Raw genomic sequence first — 25,209 nt, forward strand, 5'->3', positions numbered from 1 at the left:
GTTGTGATAAACTGACGATATTGCGCGAGTAGCAGACCCGTACGTGACTACAGAAAAAGGCTATTTTCCTTGACCGTTAGGATTTCTGGGACGAACACCCTCTCACAGCTGGGGTCATAAAATACGGTCAAACTTTTGCGAAAACATCCACCACTGCTCTTTGCCACCAGCAATTCAACGAAGTAAGCTAGGCGCAGCACTCCAATGAATTAACTTAGAAAAAAAAATACTAAATATGTAATTTTATCAATACATTTTACAACACAACTTATGTTTTATTTTTTTTCTGGAAAAAAAATAATATTATCATACGAATTATGTTATAAAAGTGACAAAACTCAATAAGCACATTTACGGTGTATCGTTTTCTTCAATTGTTATGTAGTAAACTAATTTCATACAATTAAATATATATATTTTATAATATAGGCTACATTAAAATTTTGCACAGTTCTGATCTAATATAATATAATGTATTAGAAATAAAAAATAATTATATTTTTTGGTATTAAAATAATTTTTAATAATAAAATTTTTGTAACAAAATACGAACACGCATATATAAATCCAGAGGTCCTCTAGAATTTTGATTAACAAGTTCCAAGCAGAAATTGTTTATTGTTAATTTTATTGTATCAAAAATCATTCATATAAGAAAAAAGAATATGCATATCTCAATACATGTAACATGAATACACCCTATCATATGCATTAAATATATTTTAAGTAATCCCTAAATAAGACCAAGTTTATTGAGTGTCGCAGTACGCAGCGTGTTACAAAGCCCGCCGGCCGTGAAAGATCAGTACGGCCGCAGTACACTGCAACGCTCGGGCAGCTTTAATGAGGCAACTAATTATGCTAGACTCTTTATAAATATACTATCTTAAAGCTAAAAGTATAATTAAAAACATTTATTTAGACATTTTTTCGCATTGGGCTCTTCAAATCGGTGTAAATCGTATCTTTATCTGAGTGGCAAAGATTTAAAAAAATATATGTCGTGAATTAATCGCTTTATATCATATCGCTTTGGACAAATTGTTCACAGGTTGTCTTGGTTTCCTGGAGTAACACGAAAGTCTACGTGGGGAAGGGCGGCTACCTGATCCGAGAATGAAGGATAGGGCGAGATGAGAAGCGAAGATAAGAGCTGGTTGGGTGTCCGTGTTGGAGAGAGAGAGAGAGATAGAGAGAGAGAAAGGCGATATTGTGGAAGACCTTCGAAAGATTCCCGCTAGATGGCAGGCCTCAGAGCTGCAACCTTCGACAACCTCCCCTCACAGAAGCTCTCTCGCCACTAACTTGCCAAATCTCACCCGCTAGCTTATATACGTGCTGGCTGGCCGTACAGTAGTAATAAACAAGCATTTATGAAACACTTAAGCTCATTTCCAACAAATTCTGACGAATGACTGTTTTTTGTCCTGCACCAATCCCCTTAAGAATGAGCATCCACAAGTGATCAAGGCGCCCGTCTTCTCGAGAAAAAGACTAGAACAGTGCTTCAGAATCTTGCGAGGAACATACCAACTCATGATTGCTCAATGTTATCAGCTTCTTATCCTGATAGCCACCTGTTTTGAAGACAACATTCTAAACTGTACTTCAAACGCTGTTTCCTCACACCCGAATTTAAAGCCACAGATGGACATAAGCAGGAAATTCCCTTGATAAGTTTGTACTTCAGGGGACTTTTGTCTTGAAATTTTTTTACCATAACCTTTGGACAAGTCCTAACATCATTTTTCAGTAACAGGACAGATGGTATGGCATACTGCATAACCCAACTTGATATTGTTAGCAGTTAATAGATTTTCCTGGTTATCTACATCCAATTGAGATACATTGCGTTTCTCCTTAAAGCAATTCAGTACCTCTGCTTTCACAAACTTTCCTGCCAAAGCTAATAAAATGTCTACCAGTGAATCATAGAGAAAAGGTGCAATGGGTGCTTCACTTTGGAACATTGTAAGAAACAATTCCAGCTCTGATGCCAAATAGTGGAAGAATGTCAATTTTACTTCTAGAAGATTATCTTCAAGAGCACTTTTCATTACACTGAAAGAGACAGATGAAATAGAAACTTCACTAACAAATTTCTTCAGGTGGGGTAACTTTTTCATGGCATGCTCAGCAACTGCAGTATTCATCTGATTGCACAAAATTTCTTGGGAAAATCTCTGATCCAGTTATTGTAATGTAATCTGCCCTCCTTGCAGGTACGTGCTTAAACAAATAGTAACTGTGCCTCAAAAAACTATGTCCCATTGTGTAGCAGAAATTCCAGTTTTGAAAGCATCATGGACCGTATGAAGCCCACAGCTACCAATTTCTAGCAATGATGGCGAATCTTCACCAAAAGTGTCTGTAATACGTATTTTCAAAGCTAACAAAAATGCCCAGTTTACGTTGAGGGCATCCATAAATACTTAAAATGAAATGCACCTGTCGGTATAATCTGAACGTGGGAAGCACATGCTGCAGTACGTACGTCAGCAGGATAACAGACCAGCTTGAACCAGTTTGTATCACGTGATTTGACGCCACTTCCGAATCAGATGGTAAATAAAAGAAAATGGACGTGGGAACTGTTCGATATTTGCCATTCAAAAATAAAAATGGGAGGGGATACACTTGATGCTACGTCAATGCAAGCTGATCAATAAACAAAAAAAATGTATTGCCAACTACAACCTCCCAAACAAAAAATCCCCGATTTTTAAAAAAATTCCCTGATTTTTCCAGGTTTTCCAGGGTCGGTAGACACCCTGTATAAAGTATGCTGACTAAAAGTATTATCAAGGTTTTTCCAGTCAAAGATTTCACAATGCTTGTATATAACCATTCTTTACTTTTTTTGTGTAAACAAGATATAACATGGAAGAATTTCATTAGACTAGCTGACTATCAATGCAAGTTCCAGCAGGTACAACTGCTTGTTGTTGCCTGTGAGCCCATTTGTATACAGTATAGACATTTTTCATGTGGACGAATATAAAAAAAAGATTTTGAACTAATTTTTATTATTGTAAGTTTAGAATCAATGTAGGTATGTTTATTGAGACTGAGACAAGTACAAACAAATTAAATGACACACATTGCATTTAGCTGGATAATTCAGGAACAAATATTGACTTAGTATGATTCATCTTGCGATAAAGTTTGGTACAGCTCCATTCCTTGCACCTCCCCAGTCAACACTCTGCATCTTATGAATTGTTATCATCACTCAATGTTCTTATCTTTCAATTTATCATCAGAATAACCAATAACCATTAAATCTGTGCTTAGATGTGTGTGAATATTAAAATAAGCAATTTTTATAAAAGTTTAACCAGAAGCAATTTTTGAGCTAGTATTTAGAGATCAAATCAAATGTTTCTGAAAATATGTGATGAAACCTTTGAATAGCTTATTTAACTATATTAAGTAAAATTTAACTTAAATAAAAGACTAATACAGTAAATTAATATGTAATTGATTATGACTGATGGCCATTATAACAAATATGCATAAAAAAACTCTTAGGTTTCTTGGCTATCTTATGATAACACAAGGTATATAAGCGGTCTTGTTCTAATAATGAACCTACTAGGGGTATATGCAGGGGGAAAATATATGCCTCCCCCAAAATCCTAAAAGAAAAATCTATATTACCCTCCCCCCCCAACCCCAAAAAAAAAAAATTAGAGCCAACAGCAGGCTAAGTGCTTCTATACCACTTTCCTCCTCCCCATCCTCCTTCCTCCCTCATAACAAGATTCTGCATACACTTCTGAGTAGAACAACTTTAATTTTTTTAAATATGAACTATTAACACTTCCATGTTCATGCAAGTCATTTTTTTGTGTTTCATTTTAAATGTAGCACACCTCCAATTTCTCTCTGTCAACTTTCAAGTATCTTAACTACTTAATTTTCACCACTCTTTTCTTAAACCCACTACACCAATTTCAAACAACAAAATTGGAAGCATACCAGTATTGAAAAAAATATATATTTAGTTTTCAAATAAATGTTTGGAAAAGTATAGGATAAACAAAATGCACGACTACCACAATATAATGTCTACCAGAGGTTGAGGGACAAAACCACCTTCTAGAATCTACATCATTCCCAATGATGATGCTGTACCGAAGATTTGGATAATTCTCTGGTCAAGGCTGCTCAGAAATATAACTTGGATAATATTGCCAGCTGTTATCTTAGCAGCTTTTGCTTAAGCTGCTGTTTTTAATGCAGCATATATCATATTGATCCATTACTGAATTTTAAAAAAATGGATTAAATAATTGGTATGCATGTACATCAGAAATTGTTCAAACTGAATATTATTTTACATATTAAACCATCAATTTATAAACATGCTGAGAAAAAGTAATCTATTAATTTATCTTAATGGAAAAGGGGGGGGGGGGGGGGGGGAATTAAAATTATTGAATATTTCAAGACTGTTTTTAAAATAATTGCAGCATATTAATAATTTACATACATGTTGGATCATTAACCAACTTGAATGCCATCTTGAAAACAAAGTTGTTTACAATATTACTCAGTACGTACTTAGTTTCACTTGTTTAAGTCATTTGTGAGATTAAATTAAACAGCAATTAAAAAAACACATAGCAATGAACTTTCATATCTTCACATTATAAAAAAAAAACTGTTCTTACATTGAAAAATTTCAAGAACTGTTCCATAATAACTGTTTAAAATGTCAATCTTTTTAAATTGAAACATTATGGCCCTAATTTTAACCTTAGAATATGCAACCCAACACACTGAAGAGTTTAAAACAGACTTCAAAAAATGAAAATACAAAAAGTAGCCTATATCTTCTCCATTGTAATTGAAAGCTGCTGCTTACATAAAAATTGTAAGGCTATATTCACTAAAGAAAAAAATAAGAAAACTAATATTTGATACTAATATTAGCAAAATTATTTTATTTACGAATGGTACAAATATCTTGTAAACATTGTTTCAAAACACTTGTATATAAAATCCACGAAAGCGCATGAGTATTTAAAGATATTTATAACATTTCAACTGATCAGATTACATAAACTAGAAAGCTCACCGCTGGAAATATGTTAAAAAGTGTTGTTTTTATTAGATATGCTAATAACCACTTAAATATATCATTAACCACATATATATGTATAATTTGAAGTATAAGGTTATGTTTTTATACAAGCACACCAAACTTGACTAAATATTTTTTTAAATTCCATTCTTCATATTATATTGCCGTCGTCCGGGGTCTCGGGCTCGAGTCCCGGTGCGGTTCCTAGCGGGGGTGGCTGCTGTGAATGTAATGTTTCCGGGTGGACGCCAGACTAGCTCTGGTTCTAGTCGGTAGGTGGGTCGTGGGGTCGATTGCCCTGCGTGGCCCACTAGGACCGTCAGCGATGTTGCGTGGGTTTAAGGAATTCCCTACTCGGCGGTGGTTGGGAATCGTAGGGTTGAGTAATCATACGCTGAAATGAGGTAATAAATGACGTGCGCCATTTATTCAGGCGACTGTGGTTCGGGTGTAACTCCGTTGGTTACACGCCACGTCGTACAACAGGTGACGTCACAAAAATACAAAAACTACACAATTACACAACAATGAGTTTGAAAGTTACTCAATAAAAACGTGGCACAAGTTTACAAAAGAAATGTTACACGAGGGTGTGTTACACAGGTCTATGAAGGTTACGCGGAGATGCGACGCACAAGTTTATGAATGTTACGTGGAGGTGCGTTGCACAAGTTTATGAATGTTACGTATTAGCGTGGCACTAGGCGTTTCTGAGCCTGGTTACTCACACGAGGGATGAGGGTGATTGGAGGCGGCCAATCCCGTAAGTCTACGTATCGAGGCGGTGCTCGCGTCCACGGTAGTGGAGCGCGGACCGCAGCTAAATTCGTTCAAAATTCCCTTACGGGTGGTGTCAGTGCCGGAGCGACTGATTTTAACTAAAGTTCTGTTCCTCGGGAGACGGCCCGTGCCGGATGCTGAACCTACCCCGCGAACCAAGTGTGGTGCAGGGGGGGTTTTAAATTTATGCGGCCGGATTAGGTCCTGGACCGAAAAATTGGACCGGGTACGCACGGAGAGATTAGTAAAAAAGAGGTTTTAAGAAGTGACTATATTTACCAGAAGTGAACTCGGTGTGGACAAAGGATGATGTCTCTCCGTGGGACGTGCGTCCGCCCCGGTCCACGAGTCGCGCTGTACTGCCATCATGTCATGGCGTCCGGCCGAGGCTCGGTGGCCCTCGCGCCAGGGGTGACCTCATTACGTTAGTTTCTATGTGACATGTTAAATAAGAGAATTTAATGACGTTAAATTCTTACATTAATTATTAAAGCTGAACCAAGGTCATTTGTCCCTTCTACAAATTGAAGTTATTGTGTTTAGGAATTATTTCATTTAAATTTTACGTCACACCAGCGACTGTTCGTCTCTTGCCGGATTGCTCTGGTGGGGGTAAAAAACGTAACACGAGGTATGAATAATTATGTCATATGGTTTCATTGACTAATTCAGGCAGAAGGCCGCCAGGGGAACACTCACACACGTATCGACGTATTACACACGTGAGTGCCCGGGCACTCCTACGTCGCACTTTCGTCAACCAACTTCAAATTAATATTCAATACTGTTTAATAATCTATGTTTGTTTTTGTAACGAGGTTGGGGTGTCATGACGGTCTGTTTATTGGGAGGGAGCCGGGTTCTACCTTGGTTGCTGGTGGCTCGCCTGACTCAGGTGGGCCATGGCTAGGGGCGCGTTCCGTTAGCGGGGTTGAATACTGGCGGTTGCAGGTCGGGCTTTAGGGTGGCCTTCGGTCGGACGACGTCAATATTAATAATAGGTAAAATAAAAACAATCACAGGTTCGTGGTAATTAGTTGTTCCTTTAATTTTGTAACCTGGTGAGTGGCCTCATTTTCGTTCGATTGAAGTATTTATACATGCTTCTCGTTCGATGTTTATGTTTACATGGCAAGACGCAGTTAGCCACAATGATGACGCAAAATCTTTAACTACATTTTTAATTCAAACTTCTACGAAAAAGGCCGCAAAAAAGCTTTAAAGACTTTATTTAAGAAATTAATGCATTGAAAAAGATTATTTTGTTCCCAGTAACACTAAGTAGTCATGATTCACTGACAAAATAGTCTGTTGGACGAACATATTAATTGTTCATTTGTTGCTTGTCCTCTGACGTCATGGATTCGTATCGCAGGTTAGCGTTACCGTGGAAAATAACGAAACGCATATCGCAAGGTGGGTCGTAATCACCAAATGTGATACGTGTTACGTTACCGCGTGAAGAATAACGCAAGTCGTCGATGGTGTTCGTAATCAGCCCGCTGGAGCGGCCTTTCGAGGATATCGCTCTAGGACTTTCCCTCCCTCCTCTTCCTTGATCCCTGCCCAGCAAGAGGACCAGCCGCAGCCCCTCTCTGCACAGCGGACTGCCGACTACGGGAGCTGTTCAAGTGACGAGTGAGGAGTCACACCCCACCTCAAGCCACCCCAGCACTGGACGCTGTTCCTGGGACACGTCACTAATTATTGGAAAAATATTTGAAAAAGTGCTATATAGTAGACTAGCATCATTCCTTAGAGACTGTGAAATTCTTAATAGTAATCAATATGGCTTCAAAAAACAAATCAATGCTAAACGCAATACACAACTTTACTAGTCAAGTTCTAGAAACTTTGGAGGGCGGTAATGCAGCAATGGGAATTTTTTGTGATTTATCTAAAGCTCATGATTTATTGAGTTCATACTTGCTAAACCGTAAACAAAGAGGAGGGAAATAATGTAAATAATGTCATACCAAAAGCTAATCAAATACTTAGACAACTAAACAATTGGTTTGAAGCTAACAAACTTGTATTAAATCCATCCAAAACCAAATGTATAATTTTTAGTAATAAACATTGTATAGCATGTGGTAAAAGTATTAATTTGAAGTTCAACGACAATGTCATATATGGAGTCACAAAGGTAAAGTTTCTGGGTGTAAACTTAGATGAAAAACTAAAATACAATGATCATATGAACTCAGTAGTTAGCAGGCTCAGTAGTTCATGTTATTTGTTAAGACGACTAGCGGGTACGGTAGAATTAGAAACGCTGAAAACAGTTTACTATGCCCAATTTCACTCTGTAATGTCGTATAACATTGAAATCTGGGGCAATGCATTAGGAGTTGATAAAATCGTAAAAATACAAAAAAGAGCTATTACAATAATAACCCTCCGAAGCCGTACAGAGTGCGGCCCTGCCTCTTCAAGGCGTACACGACGTCCATTGCGGTGACTGTCTTTCTCTTGGCGTGCTCTGTGTAGGTGACAGCATCGCGGATCACGTTTTCCAGGAACACTTTGAGCACGCCTCGTGTCTCCTCGTAGATGAGGCCCGAGATGCGCTTCACTCCACCGCGCCTGGCCAGCCTACGAATGGCCGGCTTGGTGATGCCCTGGATGTTGTCACGCAGCACCTTCCTGTGACGCTTAGCGCCACCTTTCCCCAGACCTTTTCCGCCCTTTCCTGACTGTCATAAATGAATACATTCTGAGATCCCTTTTATTCATTCATAAGGAAAAAAAAAAAAACAATTAAAAAAAACATAGATATTCACACATATAACACCAGAAATGCTAGTAAATTGAGGATAGTTGAACATAACACTAGGCAATTTGAAAATGGACTAAATTACATGGGAGTAAAACTTTCCAACTTAATATCACAGAAAATAAATAACATAAACAGTTTACCAGTATTCAAAAAAACAATAAAACAAATAGGCCTACTTATAGAATATCCTACCTACTCTCTGAAGGAATTCTTTAATTTGATTGATAATAGAGAAAGTGAACTGTTACCTAGTTTGTTGAATGGACTTGTGATAACAGCTGCTTCATGTTTTGCATAAAGTATCAAGTATCACTATACAGTTAAATTGTGTAACATGTTCTGTATTTTTTTTTGTAACTGGCATCATGTAAATATTAATGTCTGCACATACATATTTGTATGTAAAGGGAACTACATGTATAACGTGACATGTTCCATATCCCGGAGCCTTGACTCCATGTGGGATCAACGGTACAAAAATACAAAATAAATAAATTAACTCCAATTCTGTACCAACCCTCCTATTGCCAGGTTAGTAATATCAAGTTATGCCCTAGTATTATCTGTTTCTGTTACTACAAATGTATTCGTTCATATCAGCATAATGTACGTCACTACAAATGTTAGCAAAAGTATGTTATAACTTAAGCTCATGTATTTGCAGTGGGTTCGGCATACATGAATTTTGTGTTGTCATTACATTCACATAACTTATGCACTGCCAATGTTAAATCAGCAATATTGGCAAAAATGTGCCTTGTCCCAATTCTTCGAGAGAGTACTCTTGCATCCTCTTGTCAGTGTACTTACTCTCTGCTGTCCCAATTGAAAGGGAGAGTGAGCAATGATACCATCTGGCTGCAACCTTTTTTTTCATTCTACCCCTGTTTTTTCAACCCCTTTCAGCAATTGTTAGTATTATCAAAAATTGTTTCATGTAACAGTTTTAGATAAATATTATAAGATTTATAAACAATTCAAACTGTTTTGATAGTATGCCTAATGAGGGAGTTATGAATTTTTGTGTTCTTGAACCCCTGTTTTTTTTCTCCCCTTGCAATAAATTTGGTCGTATAAAAAAACAGTTTCAGACGAAAGTTGTACACAATAATTCAATGTTTAACAATAAATAAGATTGTATTTAAAATCTTACATAGTACTGAACTTATGAATTTTTATTTATATTCAACCCGTTTTTTTTAACCCCTTTCTGCAATGTTTCGAATTATCAAAAATTGTTTTTCATAAAAGTTTCAGATAAAAGTTATAAGAATAATCAAAAAATTGAATGGTTTTGATAGTTTGCCTAATGAGGGAGTTGTGAATTTTTTTGGTCCAGGAAACCCTGTTTTTCTACCCCTAGCAATCATGGTTGGTTGTATCAAAAAATTAGTTTGGACAATAAAGAATTGTGTTTTCACTACAATTTATTATATGTTCCATCGAATGTGATATTCATCATATTATGGGAGTTATTGCAATTTTTCTGTTTTTCGAAAAACCTCCCCCATTTCTACGCATTGGAGTGGATTTTGCCCATTAACGAACTCGACCGAGATTTTCCGTTACTTGATTTTATGCATCAGTTTAGAAGTGATTTGTGCAAAATTACTGCAGATTTTGTGTCCAAAATATCTGAAAGATATATATATATATATAGTTTAGAAGTGATTTGTGCAAAATTACTGCAGATTTTGTGTCCAAAATATCTGAAAGATATATATATATATATATATATATATATATATATATATATATATATGTATATATATATGTATATATGTGTGTATATATGTGTGTGTGTATATATATATAAATATAAACTTTTGAGTTGACTATGGTTTTGAGATCTTTGGACCACGAAACGGAAAACTATGTAAAAATTTTCCTGAAGTGTGAACGGATACAATCAGTAGTCTTTCTTCGAAATCCACCTAAAATGAAGCCAATCATATGGACATTACAATCACTGTTTCTTGATAGAATTTGTGCTTTTATGGCACAGTACATCATATCATTTATAGTGTAGGTACTAACTATTTTACTATTCTGCAATGTCAATAAATGATTAAACATTTTTTGCCAGTTATATGTACATTCCAATAAATAAATTATATTGTATACAGTTGTCTAGTTGCTGCTTTATACATTTGGCAATATGTTTGCTCTATGCTGTTGCAAATGTACAATCTTAATGCTTGTTTTTGTAGTCACCAGTATCATATATACCTATGTTGGTTTTAATAAAGTTATTACAATATTTTATCTCAACTAACAATTTACATGCACACATGTGGTGGGCAGTTCAAAAAGAACTGTTAAGGCTTGAAATTCAACTCATGTTTTTTTTATGTTGCTTTCCTTCTAACAATTTATGTCAATGTTTATTAAAATTTGCAAACAGGACTTTCATTTATGGCGTATACTCGGTAAAGGGTCAATCCATATCAAATGTCCCAATTTTAATTTTTCAGGTTGCTTGACCTTTTTAGAAAAAAATAATTTTGTGTGTGTGGCCTCACTAGCATATAATAAGTTTAAAACCACAATAATATAATTTTACAATTCTTGGTTTATTAATGGTTGCTAGATTTACATGATCGGGTGCGGCAGTTTTGACGTTTGCAAGACTTTGGGGGAACTCCAAAAAATTTTTATTGGCTGCTTCCGGAATTATGAATTAAATAGCACTGTACTGAGCATGCTCTGAAGTAACTTTATATGTAGTAAAATATATTTATTTGATTTTTTTTATATACGAAAATGGGGTACAAATATAGTCAAAATTTGGGTCAAAAATACGAGATTCAGTGGTGTGTAGTGAAAGGAAGACTTCAAGTCTCAGAGTTGAAATTCACACAGGGAATTCCTTTCTACCAGTAGTCTTTGTATACCAAAAATGAAACCTGAGAAATATTTCCTTTCGTTTCTACTAGCTCGTCAACTTCCCACTTTCTGCATTTTTTACAAATTTTACACCTAAATATATCTGGTGGGCAAACTGATAAAAATTTGGGATTATGCCAGAATAAAGCTCTATATGACAGTAAACTCCTGTAAAAATTTGGACTTTGAGATTTATCTGTGAGTGCATAAAAAACAAGTTTGAAATGTGGCAATTATGCACATTAAACTATTATAACATGCATGCGTACAGATACACGATGTATCATATCACATATTTACAATACACGTACTTTACAATCTTAAGTGTTTAAAACTTAAACAAAAATCAGCAAGCATGACTGTTAAGTAACACAGAAATTTCATCACAAAGAATGTTAGAAATGTTGTGTGTACATCCCGTGGATGTTGTAAGTTCCTGTGGTGTAAGTTTCCTCAGAATTCTGTTAAATGGCACCCAGGTAGAATCATTAACATGTTTCTTGAATGATGTACTGGGTCCTGATGGGTGGTAAAATTTTACATGGATATCCATATTTTCATTTCTGATGTCATCAACTTCAGCCAACCACCATTGTCCATCGTAGATACATGCAACTATATCACTTATGTCCACATTCAAGGGAATTGTTTTGCTGACTTGAAAGTCTTAAAAATTTTCTGCATTTGAAGTAACATAACATCTTACAGTGCTCTCATTTACAGGCACAAACCTATGGTAGCTTCTTATTCCAGTAACTCGCTTGCAGTTTTCAAATCTTTGTTCCAGCATTGTGGCATGATTGTAGATCTCTGTGCTTGACACATATATGTAAGAAATACCAGTTATTTGAGTGCTGCAGTACTGAAACATTTCTTGAGGAGTAAGTATCTGGTTATTTGCTGTTCTTTGAAGACTTGCTCGTGAAACTTGTCGTTTTGTAGTGCCACCAACTCCATCACAGGCATTCTTATCATGTGAAGAACCAAAAAAGTTCCATTTAAATTGCAGGTCAAAATCTTTTTTATGATTGCAGACATTAATTAAATTCTTTCTGTTCTTGTATTGGCTGGAAGCCCCATCAGAAAAATACAGAATTTTTTTGATTGCAGGATTAGTTTCAGTAATATGTTTCAAAAGATGAACTTGAAATGTGTGAACTGCCAATGTGTTATGTTCCAAACTGTCACTGATAATGCAAACACTTTTGTGTTGAATATTTTCTCCGTTCATGTAGTAATAGACAAATGGATGTAGAGTGGCCTGTTTTTTTTTGCCCAATGAGCAGATTTGTATTTCACCTTGAATTACAAATGTGTAATTTTCAGCAAAATCAGCTAGGACCAGGCACTCGTATTCAGTCAAATTCATCTTCCTTTCTTTCAAGAACTGAGATTGAGTTTTGCTAATATAATGATGTTGTTTCAAAGAAACTAACTTTCCTGCCAGATCTTCCATGAATTCATGTCTTGGCTTCACAGTTGTGACCATTTCTGCTCTATCAACAGTAACCCACTGTTTGTAGACAATATTGTCAGGCAAAGAATCACTTTCTTCAAGCTCAGCAAACAACTCTAAGAAAACTTATTTCCTGGGCATTGCTGGCATTCACCCATCATACACGAGTAGTTGTTGGAATCACACACTATCATATTGAGCAATTCTTTGTAGTCTACATTCAGCCGGGCTCCATCAATCATTAGTTTAGCATTCTGATTATAAAGACACACACATAACTGTGTGTGTACCTGACGAACCTGCTAAAATGCACCACTTTGGTCTCAGCTCACAAAATTTAGACCTACCTATCTTGAATGCTGGATATTCATTCTTAAACTGTAGATACAGTTCATTTAGGTTGTTCAAAATGAGTCTTTTTTGTTTGTGAACTTTTTCTCCATTAATTTTCACAGCTACAAAGTCTTTTTTTTTTAACATATACGACTATTCTCATCATCTTCATAAAACCTTTCCACTTCTTTTGCAATGTCATCAATAATTCCAGCACCTTTCTTTTTTTCCTAGGTGAGGTAAAATTCCTTGTTCTTTAACTAGCTTCCTTGTGGTTTTCACAACACTCTCTGTAACTTGAAATTTGTTCATTATTTTCTCGCAAGACCAAGAGGTAGGGAGAAGACTGATGATTCTTACTGTGTCTTCTTTGTTAGCTGTAAGAGTTTTAGCTCTCAATTTATTGATTAACTCATTATATTCTGATGAAGATACTCAACAACTGTCCTTATCTTGAATAACTGAATCATTTTCTACAAAACACAATCTCAACTTCTTCTTTACTTCTTCTGATACTCTCTGTGCTTTTGAACTGATTGCTAGATTTCTTTTGTTAGAACTGAGTTTTCTGATCTTAGAAGTACCTACTTGGCGAAAGTTCCAAAATATTAAAAGCAGAGTCTAGTTTCTCTGCAACTTCTGTGATGTTAGCAAATTCATCAACCTCTTCCTCATTATTTGCATTTTCTTTGGTAACAAATATCTTACTGTAGCATGTTGGGCACAGAGATTTAATTTAAATGGAATTTATTGTTTGTAAAATTTAATTACTCATTGGCTCTTACAGTTAAGCAAATTCATTGATGGAGTTGGAATGGAAGTCTCAATAGTGCATTTTGAACTGCCCGCCACAGTAGTTTTTTTTGGTTTAGTTCGAGGTCCAGCCACCAGGAGCGCTGTAAGCACTGTCAATGTTTGCTCTATGGAAGATATCCATCTATCCCCTCCCTTATGTATGGGTCAAAATATATAACGTTAACACATTGTGGCAAATCTGTAAATTTTAAACCATAAGTTTATCAACATTATAAATTAATTTGGATTTATTAAACAGTAGTTAAATTTTTTTAAGAGTTGAAAATTAATGGCAGAATACTTGGCAGGTAGGATATTATTACCATCATGTGGATTTCATTTTTCTTTTGGCCTGTCTCTTGTAGGTGAGTTCTGGAGCATCCCTACACACGCACCAACAGTAATCTGCAAGCATTGATTCATTCCAACGGCCCTGATATCTTTGTTCCATTACAGAAATATCCTGATGGAATCTCTGACCGTGTTCATCACTGACCGCACCACAACTAGGAGGGAAAAAGTCTAGATGAGAGTGGAGAAAATGAATTTTGAGAGACATGTTGCATCCAAGTTCATGATATTTTTGTAGAAGTATCCTCACCAACTGAATATAGTTATCTTCTCTTTTGTTCCCCAAAAAACCTTTAATAACTCCCTTGAACACATTCCAAGCTTCCTTTTCTTTCCCCTCCAAAACTCTGTCAAACGCAGGATCCTTCACAAGCTCCCGAATTTGTGGCCCAACAAAAACACCTTCCTTAACTTTTGCATCACTTAAGAAAGCAAATTTTTCCCTCAAATATCTGAAGGCCTCTCCTTCTTTGTTCATGCCTTTGACAAAGTTTTTCATCAAACCGAGTTTTATATGTAGTGGTGGAAGAAATATATCTTTCGGGTCGACGAGAGGCAGGGCAACAACATTTTTTTCACTTATGCCATTATTTCTTGCAGGCTAGTCTGTTTGAATGTAATGTGATTTCCAATCCCTACTGTCCCACATAGATAAAAAGCAGCAGTATTTAGTATACCCCAGTTGCATTCCTAAAAGTATAGCGATGACTAGAGCCAAGATTTTGTGGTGTTAATTTAAAACAAATTTCGGTGTAAAGAAATAAAGATTTCGGTGTTATATGGTTTTATTTTTTTGCTCAAAATACCCACGGCAAAATTTTCTTGCTTTTCTGTACGACATGCAAATTTATTAAAACAAATATTAATAAACACTAAAACCTCATGATCTAATTACAATTAAGTTCATTTGCAAATTCATCGATAATTAAGTTCATTTGAAAATTCATAAATTCAAACTTTTAAATAACTACTAAAAATTTAACGACTTAATTACAATCATATACACTACAAAATTACACAATTAAGCACTTCCAAAGTTACTATTAAGACGGTTTTATTGAAATGCTATCATAGTTAAATTTTCTGCATTTTATGGAGTGAGACGTTGTCTTCTGTCACTAACTACCAGTGAGTACCTGGAAAATGAACGTTTTGCATCAACATTTGATGTTGGAAAACAGATTTCCCTTAAACTGGCTTGAGCAAATTCACTGTAGTCCCCTTTAAGGGAGCAAAGTACCTTTGCAACATCAATTTGGCTTGTTTCTGTCAATGAAAGTTCATCCTCAATTATTTTTTTGAAAGCAACATAGCCATGTATGAATGTATCAATGGGAAGATGGGAAACAGAAGGCAAGTTATGCAGAGACTTCTGTAGGTTTGCATCTTCTATGCTAACCCTACTCACATTTCTTGGGTTGAACCGCAAATTAATGGCATTAAAGACTCTTAGACAAGGATGTCGTTTAACAGATGAGTTTTGCCTCAAACGCTTATGTTTCTCACTCGCGACATGTTTCACAAGCGTATCGCGTCTCTCGTAGTCTAGCCTGCAGTTACAGAATTTGCACATTCAAATTTTATCACTGATATAAAATCCTTCACTGAAAAATTCTTTCGATCGGTCACTGGCAGAAACCTTAGTTTTAGGCATTATCAAAAAAAATTTTAATCACATAGGAAGAATTTAACCTCTCAATACGCAAAAACTTGCCGGGCTGGAAAGATCAAAACAATGGAGAATAGATGCGAATACAAACGCATACCGAATACCAACATACGTACGTGAAAATTAATACCGACATAAACATGTACTATTTATTATTTACAATCGTTACGTTAAGCAGGGTTAATTTTATTTTCGTAGCCTACGTACTTTATTTTAAATAAACAGTAAAAGCAATGCGCTTTAGTGTGCAATATTTTAATGATTAAAAACGTAATCTTAGAAAAACATATTTTGGACGTTTGTTATTTTTGTATTTACAGAAAGTGAACGGCGACCATTGTATCATAGTTTTCAACATCTTAAATTATTATGGTACACAAGATTACCGTTTAAAGAAAATATTACGTTAATTCCGAGACTTCATTTAAAATCTATAATGAATCACTGTCGCATATAATATATATGGCTGCTAGTTACTGTAAGAAATATTTGATTGTGCTGAAGGTAGTGAATTGTCCTTACAGAATGGAAAAAAAAAAAACGTAAATAATCAGGATAGACAAACTTTCGTGACATATCGCGGATTTTGCACAATTTCGTTTTATTTTGTGTTTTCAAGCGGTTTTCGGTGTTATTTCGTTTTATCGCGCATTACCAGATAATCGTGGCTCTAGCGATGACCTTTAGATCATCACACATTTTCCACTTGTGTTCAGCATATTTGATTGAGAGGAGGAGGGGTTTCATGTTTTCATAAGTTTCTTTCATGTGAACTGCATGTCCAACAGGAATAGAAGGAAGACGGTTACCGTTGTGAAGTAATACAGCTTTCAAACTAAGCTTCGACAAATTTATGAATAGCATCCATTCAGTAGGATCATGGTTCAAATTCAAACATTTCATCAAGCCATTAACGTTGCAGCATACTACAAGGTTGTTTTTCTTTTCAAAAAAAGGAAGGAGATCCTTCAAATGCTGTCTATACTGTGATACCCTGACATCATGCTGGAGAAGATTCCACTGCTGTAGTCTTGAGCCTAGAAGTTCTGCCTTATCCTTTGACAAATCAAGGTCTCGAATGAGATCACTTAATTCCGCTTGACTCAGTCTGTGCGGTTTATAATCTGTTTCCTTAAAATCAGGGTCGTGAGATGTGCTAGGCTGGCTGAGTTCTTCTGCACTATCTTCATTTTCCACTTCAAGTTCATAACTGTGGGGTGGGGTAGGTATTGGTAAACCATCTGAATGTGGAATTGGTCGAATAGCCGAAGGAATATTTGGGTATTGAACTGTTCTTTTTTTCTTTGTTGACAATCCCGACTTTATTGGTGGAGTCAAGCAGAAATAGCAGTCATTTATATGGTATGTAGGCTCCCGCCAAACCATTGGCACAGCAAAAGGCATAGATCGTTTTTTATTTTTCAGCCATTCTCTTAAAGTAACTGAACAAGAGTTACAACACATATGTGGAGCCCACGACTTATCCTGGTCACCTACCGTAACTCCAAAATAATGCTGATAAGCAGTCTTAACAGCAAGAGTAAGATTGCGTTTCTGTGACGAAAATGTTACTTCACCACAAATATAACAAACGTTATTCACGAAATTCACACAACTTCGTGGCATTTTGGTTTAGTACACTTAAATATCACTCCAAAACATTAAATTCGAATAAGAAAACAACAGAAACCACATCAAGCACTATCTGAAGAATAGAAATCACGTATATAACCTCAAAATAGCTGTACAACATTTGGTTTTGACAGTTAACAGGTGTACCAACATCCAAAAACTAAATTTCTCAACAAAGTTAAAGTTGAGTATGTAAAACGTGACATGTTACTGTATCTTGAAAACAAGAGCTAGTTGGTCATTTTCGAGGTGATTTTTGAACTCAGGGGGTGAAAATACATAATAATTGGGTATTTTTAAGCCCGAAACATATTCATTGTTGGCCAGTGTAATTAGTGTTGTTTGTTTTGTTTTCTGGGCTGACGCTTCCAAGGCCTTATTTTTTTACTTATTCATGTTTTGAGTGTTTACCTGCAGCCCAGCATACGTTACACTAGCGCCGTTAGTTTGCGGGCAGCCGCGAGTTTCACTAAGCAGACAAGGCCAGACCTATCTATGACCATGGTATAGCCCAGGTTTCCTCATACCTTGTAACAATATGATAGCAATCAACTGAAAATGGACTGCATTACATTTGTATATTGCAATGTGTTATTTTTATGTTTAGTAAGTGAGTTGGGTTTATCGTTTTTAGATTAAGTGATCTGTTTAAGTCACTTGTAGTCCCTGGACAAGTGGTGGCCCAGTAAAATAAACCAGTCTGAAAGCATTGACAAAATTAGGTTTTTTATTTAAAATGTTCCATGGATTTAGAAATTAAGTAAGCTGGCTATGAACAATAATGAAATTGTGGGTGATTATTGATTTCTTGATTGGAAACTCTCAATAAAAAAATAGTATGTTAAAATTTCTTTGGTATTTCTTTTGATAATTATGTTGAGTGTTTTACAATTATGACTGCAGTCTTAACAAACTCTTAACATGGGTAATATATTAAAACTACCTAGTTAATTTGTAAGTTAAAAATCATTAAAAATGACAAGTACTTACAACCATTAAAATGAAAATTCTTACAATGAAATAAGTTAACAATACAAAATAATCTTGAAATACACTAATCACAGTGTTAATTCTGTTGCAGGTAGGTGAGTATGTCATCCCATCAAAAAAATTTCTAAATGTATTTACTGAGTACAGAAATAGTAAAGACATCTTAATGAGTTAGGAGAGTGGATCCCTGAAAAATTAATTCAACCACTTATCTTGCCAGGCGTGGAACTAGACTTCTGCTTGGGAGGGATGGTGGAAAAAGAAATAGGGATGGGGAGGGAAGGAGGAAGTGAGTTATGGGAGGGAGGGGAAAGAAGGGGAGGGGGGGAGAGGGGGAGAGAGAGAGAGAGAGAGAGAGAGAGAGAGAGAGAGAGAGAGAGAGAGAGAGAGAGAGAGAGAAAGAAAAACAGAGCTAGAGAAAAAGCAAGAGAAAAAGAGAGAAAGTGTGAAAAAGATAGTAAAATAGAGAGAGAGAAAGTGAGAGAAAGAGAGCAATTTTTATAAAAATTTTCTTTCAGATAATTCATTATGGTTTTGTGATCAGTGTTTGTGGAATAAAAAATTGGCTTTTAGTTATTTATATAATTAGCTAATAAAAATTTTAATACGTAAGTTTTTTTTACCAATGACAAAGAAACTAAAATAGATAGAAAAAATTGAAAATAGTATTTTTAATGTCAGAGGAAATTTCCTAAAAATTAGTTTCGACTGCAGCTTTAGCTCAATTGTTTATGGCATAAGTTCTATGTGGAAAATAGGGTTTGCGGAGCAGGTGCAGAGACCACATGCTATCACAGTTCTCAGTGTTAATATTTAAATAAAATATAACTTTAAACTCAATTTTTAAAATCAAAAATTAGAATTTATTTTGATAATTTGAACAGTATAATCAACTTAAGACATCTTTTAAAATCAATTTTTCATTATTTGAGGCCATTGTTAATTGAGCAATTAAACAGAAATATTATTTTTTATAGAGTCATTTATTCATTACTGTATGTGTACTTAAATTACTTTGTTTCGTCTAATTCTTACTTAATACATATATATTGATCCAGTATATTTAAATAAGGTAATTAGTTAACTTTCCTTTAAATTATTTTTTATTTTAAAACTATCATTGTTTAAAGAATATTAAAATTGATTTAAATGAACTTGTAAACCATATAAAATACTATAAAGGAAATGCTTATGTTCTAAGCAGTGGTTTCAGTATAAACATATAATTTCACTTTTCCTTTAAAGCTGGAGACTCAATGATCTGTCTTGTCCGTTTGCCATCTGTCTGTCCATCAACAAGTTCAGCAATTCACAATCAGCATGTCTGTTACAATATTTTTTTTCCTTTGGATGCTGTGAACTGACTAGAAGGCTTACATTTTTGAGAAACATTTTCTTGTAAATGTTTGTAAGTTTGATGACCATTTATGCTAAGCACTTAAAGATCACTAAACTATGTTTATTACCTCTACTATTTAATTAAATATACTTTAGAGTTGCCATATGTTATTAGTTACATTTTTGTGTCTCGGTCAATGTTTGTTTCAAATCTCAAACTTCAAAAAGTTAAATAAGGAAAAACATTAACAAACTAAAAAAACCCTTATAAAATAGAGGAAATACATTTCAGAGATTTTTGTGATTAAAATTTCATCTATCCATCTATTGAATATTAAAGCTTGGTCAGGTTTTGACGAACAGACTGATAGAAATTTTTTGGGTCATCTGATTGGCTGGTTATGTGATTTACGGATGGACAGGTGACTGGTGCAACGGATAATTGTACTAATAATTCTTTATTGCAAGAAAAGATATCTGCATAAGAAATTGACACACTGAAAATTTTTTTGCATTGTACAGTATTACCACAATTTAAATCACCCGATTCGACTGATCAACATGGAAATCTTTGTAAATCTAACAAGAATATTACACACCCAATATCTCCATAGCCTAAGAATTCACAAGGGAGGGAGAGGAGTACAACCACCGACCTTGCCTGCTGCTAGTATGTCTGGAATACAGCCGAGGAATAAGGGTCTCACCTGAAGGAGTGACAGAGTATCTGTCTTGGACAGATTAACCAGAACCATGACTATGCTAATTTAGAATTTTTTTTACTTGTGTTTGGCGAGTTTTGCAAAGCCATTCACTTCCTCTGCAGATGAGAGTGCACTATCATCACGGCTATCACTGTCAATATGGCCTAAATTTATTATTACTATTTGTATCTCCAAGTTTAAAGGCACATCTGTATTGTGAAAGTTGCAGAGATATTAAAAAAAAGAGATGTCAAAAATGTTACTGCACCTTTCGGCCCAAGTGCGTATAAACCAAATACTGCAACTTAGCAACAAATAAACATTAAATTATTTTCTGAAGATGATACAAACACCTACCAGTAATAAAAATGGCCATATTTAAATTTTTTAACTGTCTATTGATATTTTTTTATACATCAATTTAAATGGAAAAATTTGCATTATGAAGATACATGTATGACTTTTAGTCAAGATATTTCCTTCAGGACTTACAAATTTCAAATATTGGCTGATGCTGAGGGGGGGGGGGGGGGGGGGGGGGGGGAATGCACCCATTACCTTCCACCCCCTTGGAACCATGCCTGAATCTCACCTTACATATAAATAAAAGCTAGTAATATCTGATGAAATGTCAGTTTTTTTTTTTTTTTTTAATTTTGGTTTGAATACAGTTTAATAACTCAATATGCATGAAATGGTCACATAGCTGTAGGTTTTGATATTTTGAATTTTATTTCCTGATACAATATGAAGTAAACGACACTCTTAAAGCATAAATAATGTGAACTAAAAGAGCAAAATATAAAAACATAACTTGATTTGGTTAAATAACACTGATTCAGCCTGCTTGCCTACTGACAGAAAGGAAAGTTACATGTTTTCCAACCCACCTGACCAAAACATATTTAGGGATTTATTGTGTTATTGTATTAACAAACCACATTTTGCTATTTTTTTGGTAATTTTTTTTCCATTTTGTCTACTTGTTAAGATAAACTTGCACATACACAACATTTCCAGCCAATAGTGGACAAAAAATGAGCATTCTGCATTTAACTGCACTGGATCCAATAATCTTTTGCTATAGTCTTTTGACTTCATTTGTAAACACTGCAAAGAATACACACAACCATTTCCTAACTTCTTAACTACATGATGTGAAGGACAGTACAATCCCAAGACATTATCTTGTAAGTGAAATATCCTGAACCAGCCAGAAATAAAAACCCAAAACCTAGACTAGAAAAAACCAAACATTAGAACATATAAAAGAGTTTTAATCACACGATAAAGTGCTGTTAATTCTTAAGAATACAATTGTAAACTCACCGTAATATTGATGGATTTTGGCATCCTTTACAACAATTATGGTTAAAAGTATGTACATATTGCCTCCCTTCAAGTAAATGCTAGAAACTAAGGGTATAAAGGACTCAAAGATGCACGTTTACATATTAAATAATTTTATTGGTAAATGTTACATATGGCAACAGTTGGAAAAAAAAAAATTATATATTTCATTTAAATTTCAAAGCAATTTTTGTGTTTCACTTAAATTGTACTTAAAAATGACATAAATAGCAGGACTCACAGCTGCAACAAAAATAGTCAATCCTAAAATAGGTTTATACCAAAGCCACGACATAGATATTACGAATAATGACAGTGAGACTGAAAAAGTCAACTTCATTGAAGTAAGGCATGATGTCGCTGGAGTGGTTCTATTTGAGTACCTGCAAACTAGAAAACATTTTCAATTAGGGTCTAACATGACTGTTACAAAATACATTCATTAAATTTTAGTGGTACAGGAATTTTACTGAAGTGAAACTAATTGACTGATTCACAAATGCATGCACTTCTTGGTAGTTCTTATGTTATGTAGTTGCCTATGTAATTATAATGTAACACATAATGGTGCATACACAATTTATAACTAATACTGTACATTAATTATGACAGAAAAGTTTAATGTAATTTAATATTTCTAATTTAATTAATTTATGTGCATTATAATTTATAAACGCTAATATATATTTTTTTAACACAATGCAGATAGGAAGCTCTACACTGTAAAATAGTGTTCCTGCAGTAGTTTTGGAAATGCTTTTACTTACATGCTCCCCCTGCTTGACTTGAAAATTGTGGTTATTTGAAGCCTTATTATAACAACATATAGGCAAATGCTATAAAAAGTACAGCAAGCTATACAGTTTACCAAGTTGAATAAACACTAAACAGTTTTGAAACAGCAGACATGCACCTGTGCATTATTTTTCATGCTACAAGTAAATTAACATTATCAATATTGTATATGATTTGAATGCAATATTTTGTAAAGTATTAAGTACTGTGTGCTTTTTATCTCTAGTTTCAAGAGGAGTATGAAGGTGCATATGGCTGGTCTTACAATTTTCCTGGTAAAACATGCTGGTAATTGCCCAATGGGTAGATTTATCAACATGTTTATCTGACAGTAATATCTTACCATTAGTTTTATTACAAAACTTTTATATATAGTCTGTCTTACTCGTCAACTGCAGTACATAGCAAATGGCACCCACTTTTGCCAGATTGATACTACCTCGCTTGTTAATGTTAAAAATCTTATTTTGTATAACATTAATAACTATAATAAGTTTTAGTATAAATTAAAAAAAACTAAATTACTCTTTTTTGTCTTAAACCATAAAATAGTGGCTTTCGACAGTATTATTATAGTTGTATACATTATGAAAGAAAAGTTATAAATTAGAAACACCAATTATTATTTCACAGGAGAAACAGAAACAAAATTTTTATATTAAATTGTATAAAAAAGATTTGATGGCAAAAACAGTTAAAGCCAAGATGGCTTCTTTCAGTTACATTTTCTTAGAAGTAAGAATTGAATATTAGCAAATGATATGCTTGATGAAATATAACAAGAAAGCATATTTCCCAAATTCCCATTTCATATTTTCCTTTAAAAAATAAATTTTTTGAAGTACATTAAAAAAATATCATAGCATTATAAAGTTGTGTATAAAGCTTAATACTTTTTGGGTATATCTGGCAACACAGCACACCGAAACAAGGGCAGCACTATTAGCAGATATCGTGCATTGGAAAGAGAGTAAATACCAATTAAAATGCACACTGCAAACTAAGCATGAGACATACAGTAGAGCACCCTGTATCCGGAATGGTCGGAACTTAGACTATTCCGGATAGTAGAAAATTCCGGAAAGTAGAAATTCACTATAAGGCCCCCTAATTGAAAAAAAAATTGCTCCCGAAGTTTAACAGTCGCATTAATTTAAATTAAAAAAGCTAAACAACAAATTACCTAAATCGTCACACATTGTGAAAGACAGGAAAAGTTAAAGTTAATCACTGTCACTGTCACTCTGAACGTAACTGTTTACGTTTGTGCCACTGGTGCCTGGTGTTGGATCGTCAATGTTCTCACTCGTAGTTGAAGCAGGTGTGGAAACAGGAGCTTTTTTGAACATGTCACTAATGCGTTGTTGCCGCACACGTTTGTGCTTCTCTTCAGTCAGCTGTTTTTGAAGCATATACAAATGCATAATTTGCTGGTCGTTGATATAACTTTGTTGCTCTAGGCCAGCTATTAATCGTTCAATGTGGTGAAGGCACTCATCTTGCGAGATTTTCTCCTGTGGTTCATCTTCATCGCTACTGCTTTCATTGTTTCCGTCGTCTTTGTTACACTTAACAGAGTCTAATATCTCCTTATCTGAAAAGTGATGCACAACGGGAACATTATCATCAACACAAAACCATTCCACAATGTTTTGTTCTTGCAATTGTAAGTCTTCTAGTTCTGGATTTGTTATGTTCTTGGCATACTCCAGCAGTTCGTTCACGTTTTTTTGTTCAAAACCTTTGAAGTCGGCTTCATTTCCCTTGTCATGAACCTCGTCACGATAAACCAAAGTCGGCCACAATTTAAACCTTGTGAAATGTTGACGCAGGCATACCTTCCCATGCACGAGCTAGTGACCATATGACATCCTTTATGGTGTATTTCTTTTTAATTTCTGAGATCGTTTTGCCGCCATTCAGATCAGATAAAAAGTGCTTCATGAACTCCGTGTGATAACGACATTTTAGGGAGCGTAATATTCCCTGATCTTGCGGTTGGATTAGTGCAGTGCAGTTAGGGGGCAAGATACATGACAGAAACATTACCCCTGTCTAGTGTTTCAGCTGCAGGATGCGCGGAGCAGTTGTCTAGCACAAGGACAATCTTGCAGTGCGGGTCTAAGCCTATCTTGTTACAGTGTTGCCGGCTCTGGCGCACAAAACTGTCAAACCATTCTGTGGTTATTGCAGATGTTATCCACGCGGTTTTTGTAGCTCGGTATTCAACGGGTAACACTTTAACACCTTTTAGCGCCCTTG

General features: G+C 35.0%; 1 protein-coding gene across 2 annotated transcripts in view; it reads right to left on the minus strand.

The window, feature by feature from the left end:
* Positions 1–22,248: 22,248 nt before the first annotated feature.
* LOC134529239 (transmembrane protein 43 homolog) overlaps positions 22,249–25,209 on the minus strand; it is a 140,118-nt gene continuing 137,157 nt past the window's right edge. For both annotated transcript variants that reach the window (XM_063363128.1, XM_063363129.1), the window contains one exon: positions 22,249–22,542. In XM_063363128.1, coding sequence (XP_063219198.1) covers positions 22,331–22,542 — 212 coding nt within the window. In that variant the 3' untranslated portion in view covers positions 22,249–22,330. The remainder of the gene's footprint in view (positions 22,543–25,209) is intronic.

The sequence above is a fragment of the Bacillus rossius genome, chromosome 2 (genome assembly GCF_032445375.1).
Source record: "Bacillus rossius redtenbacheri isolate Brsri chromosome 2, Brsri_v3, whole genome shotgun sequence".
Classification (NCBI taxonomy): Eukaryota; Metazoa; Arthropoda; class Insecta; order Phasmatodea; family Bacillidae; genus Bacillus; species Bacillus rossius.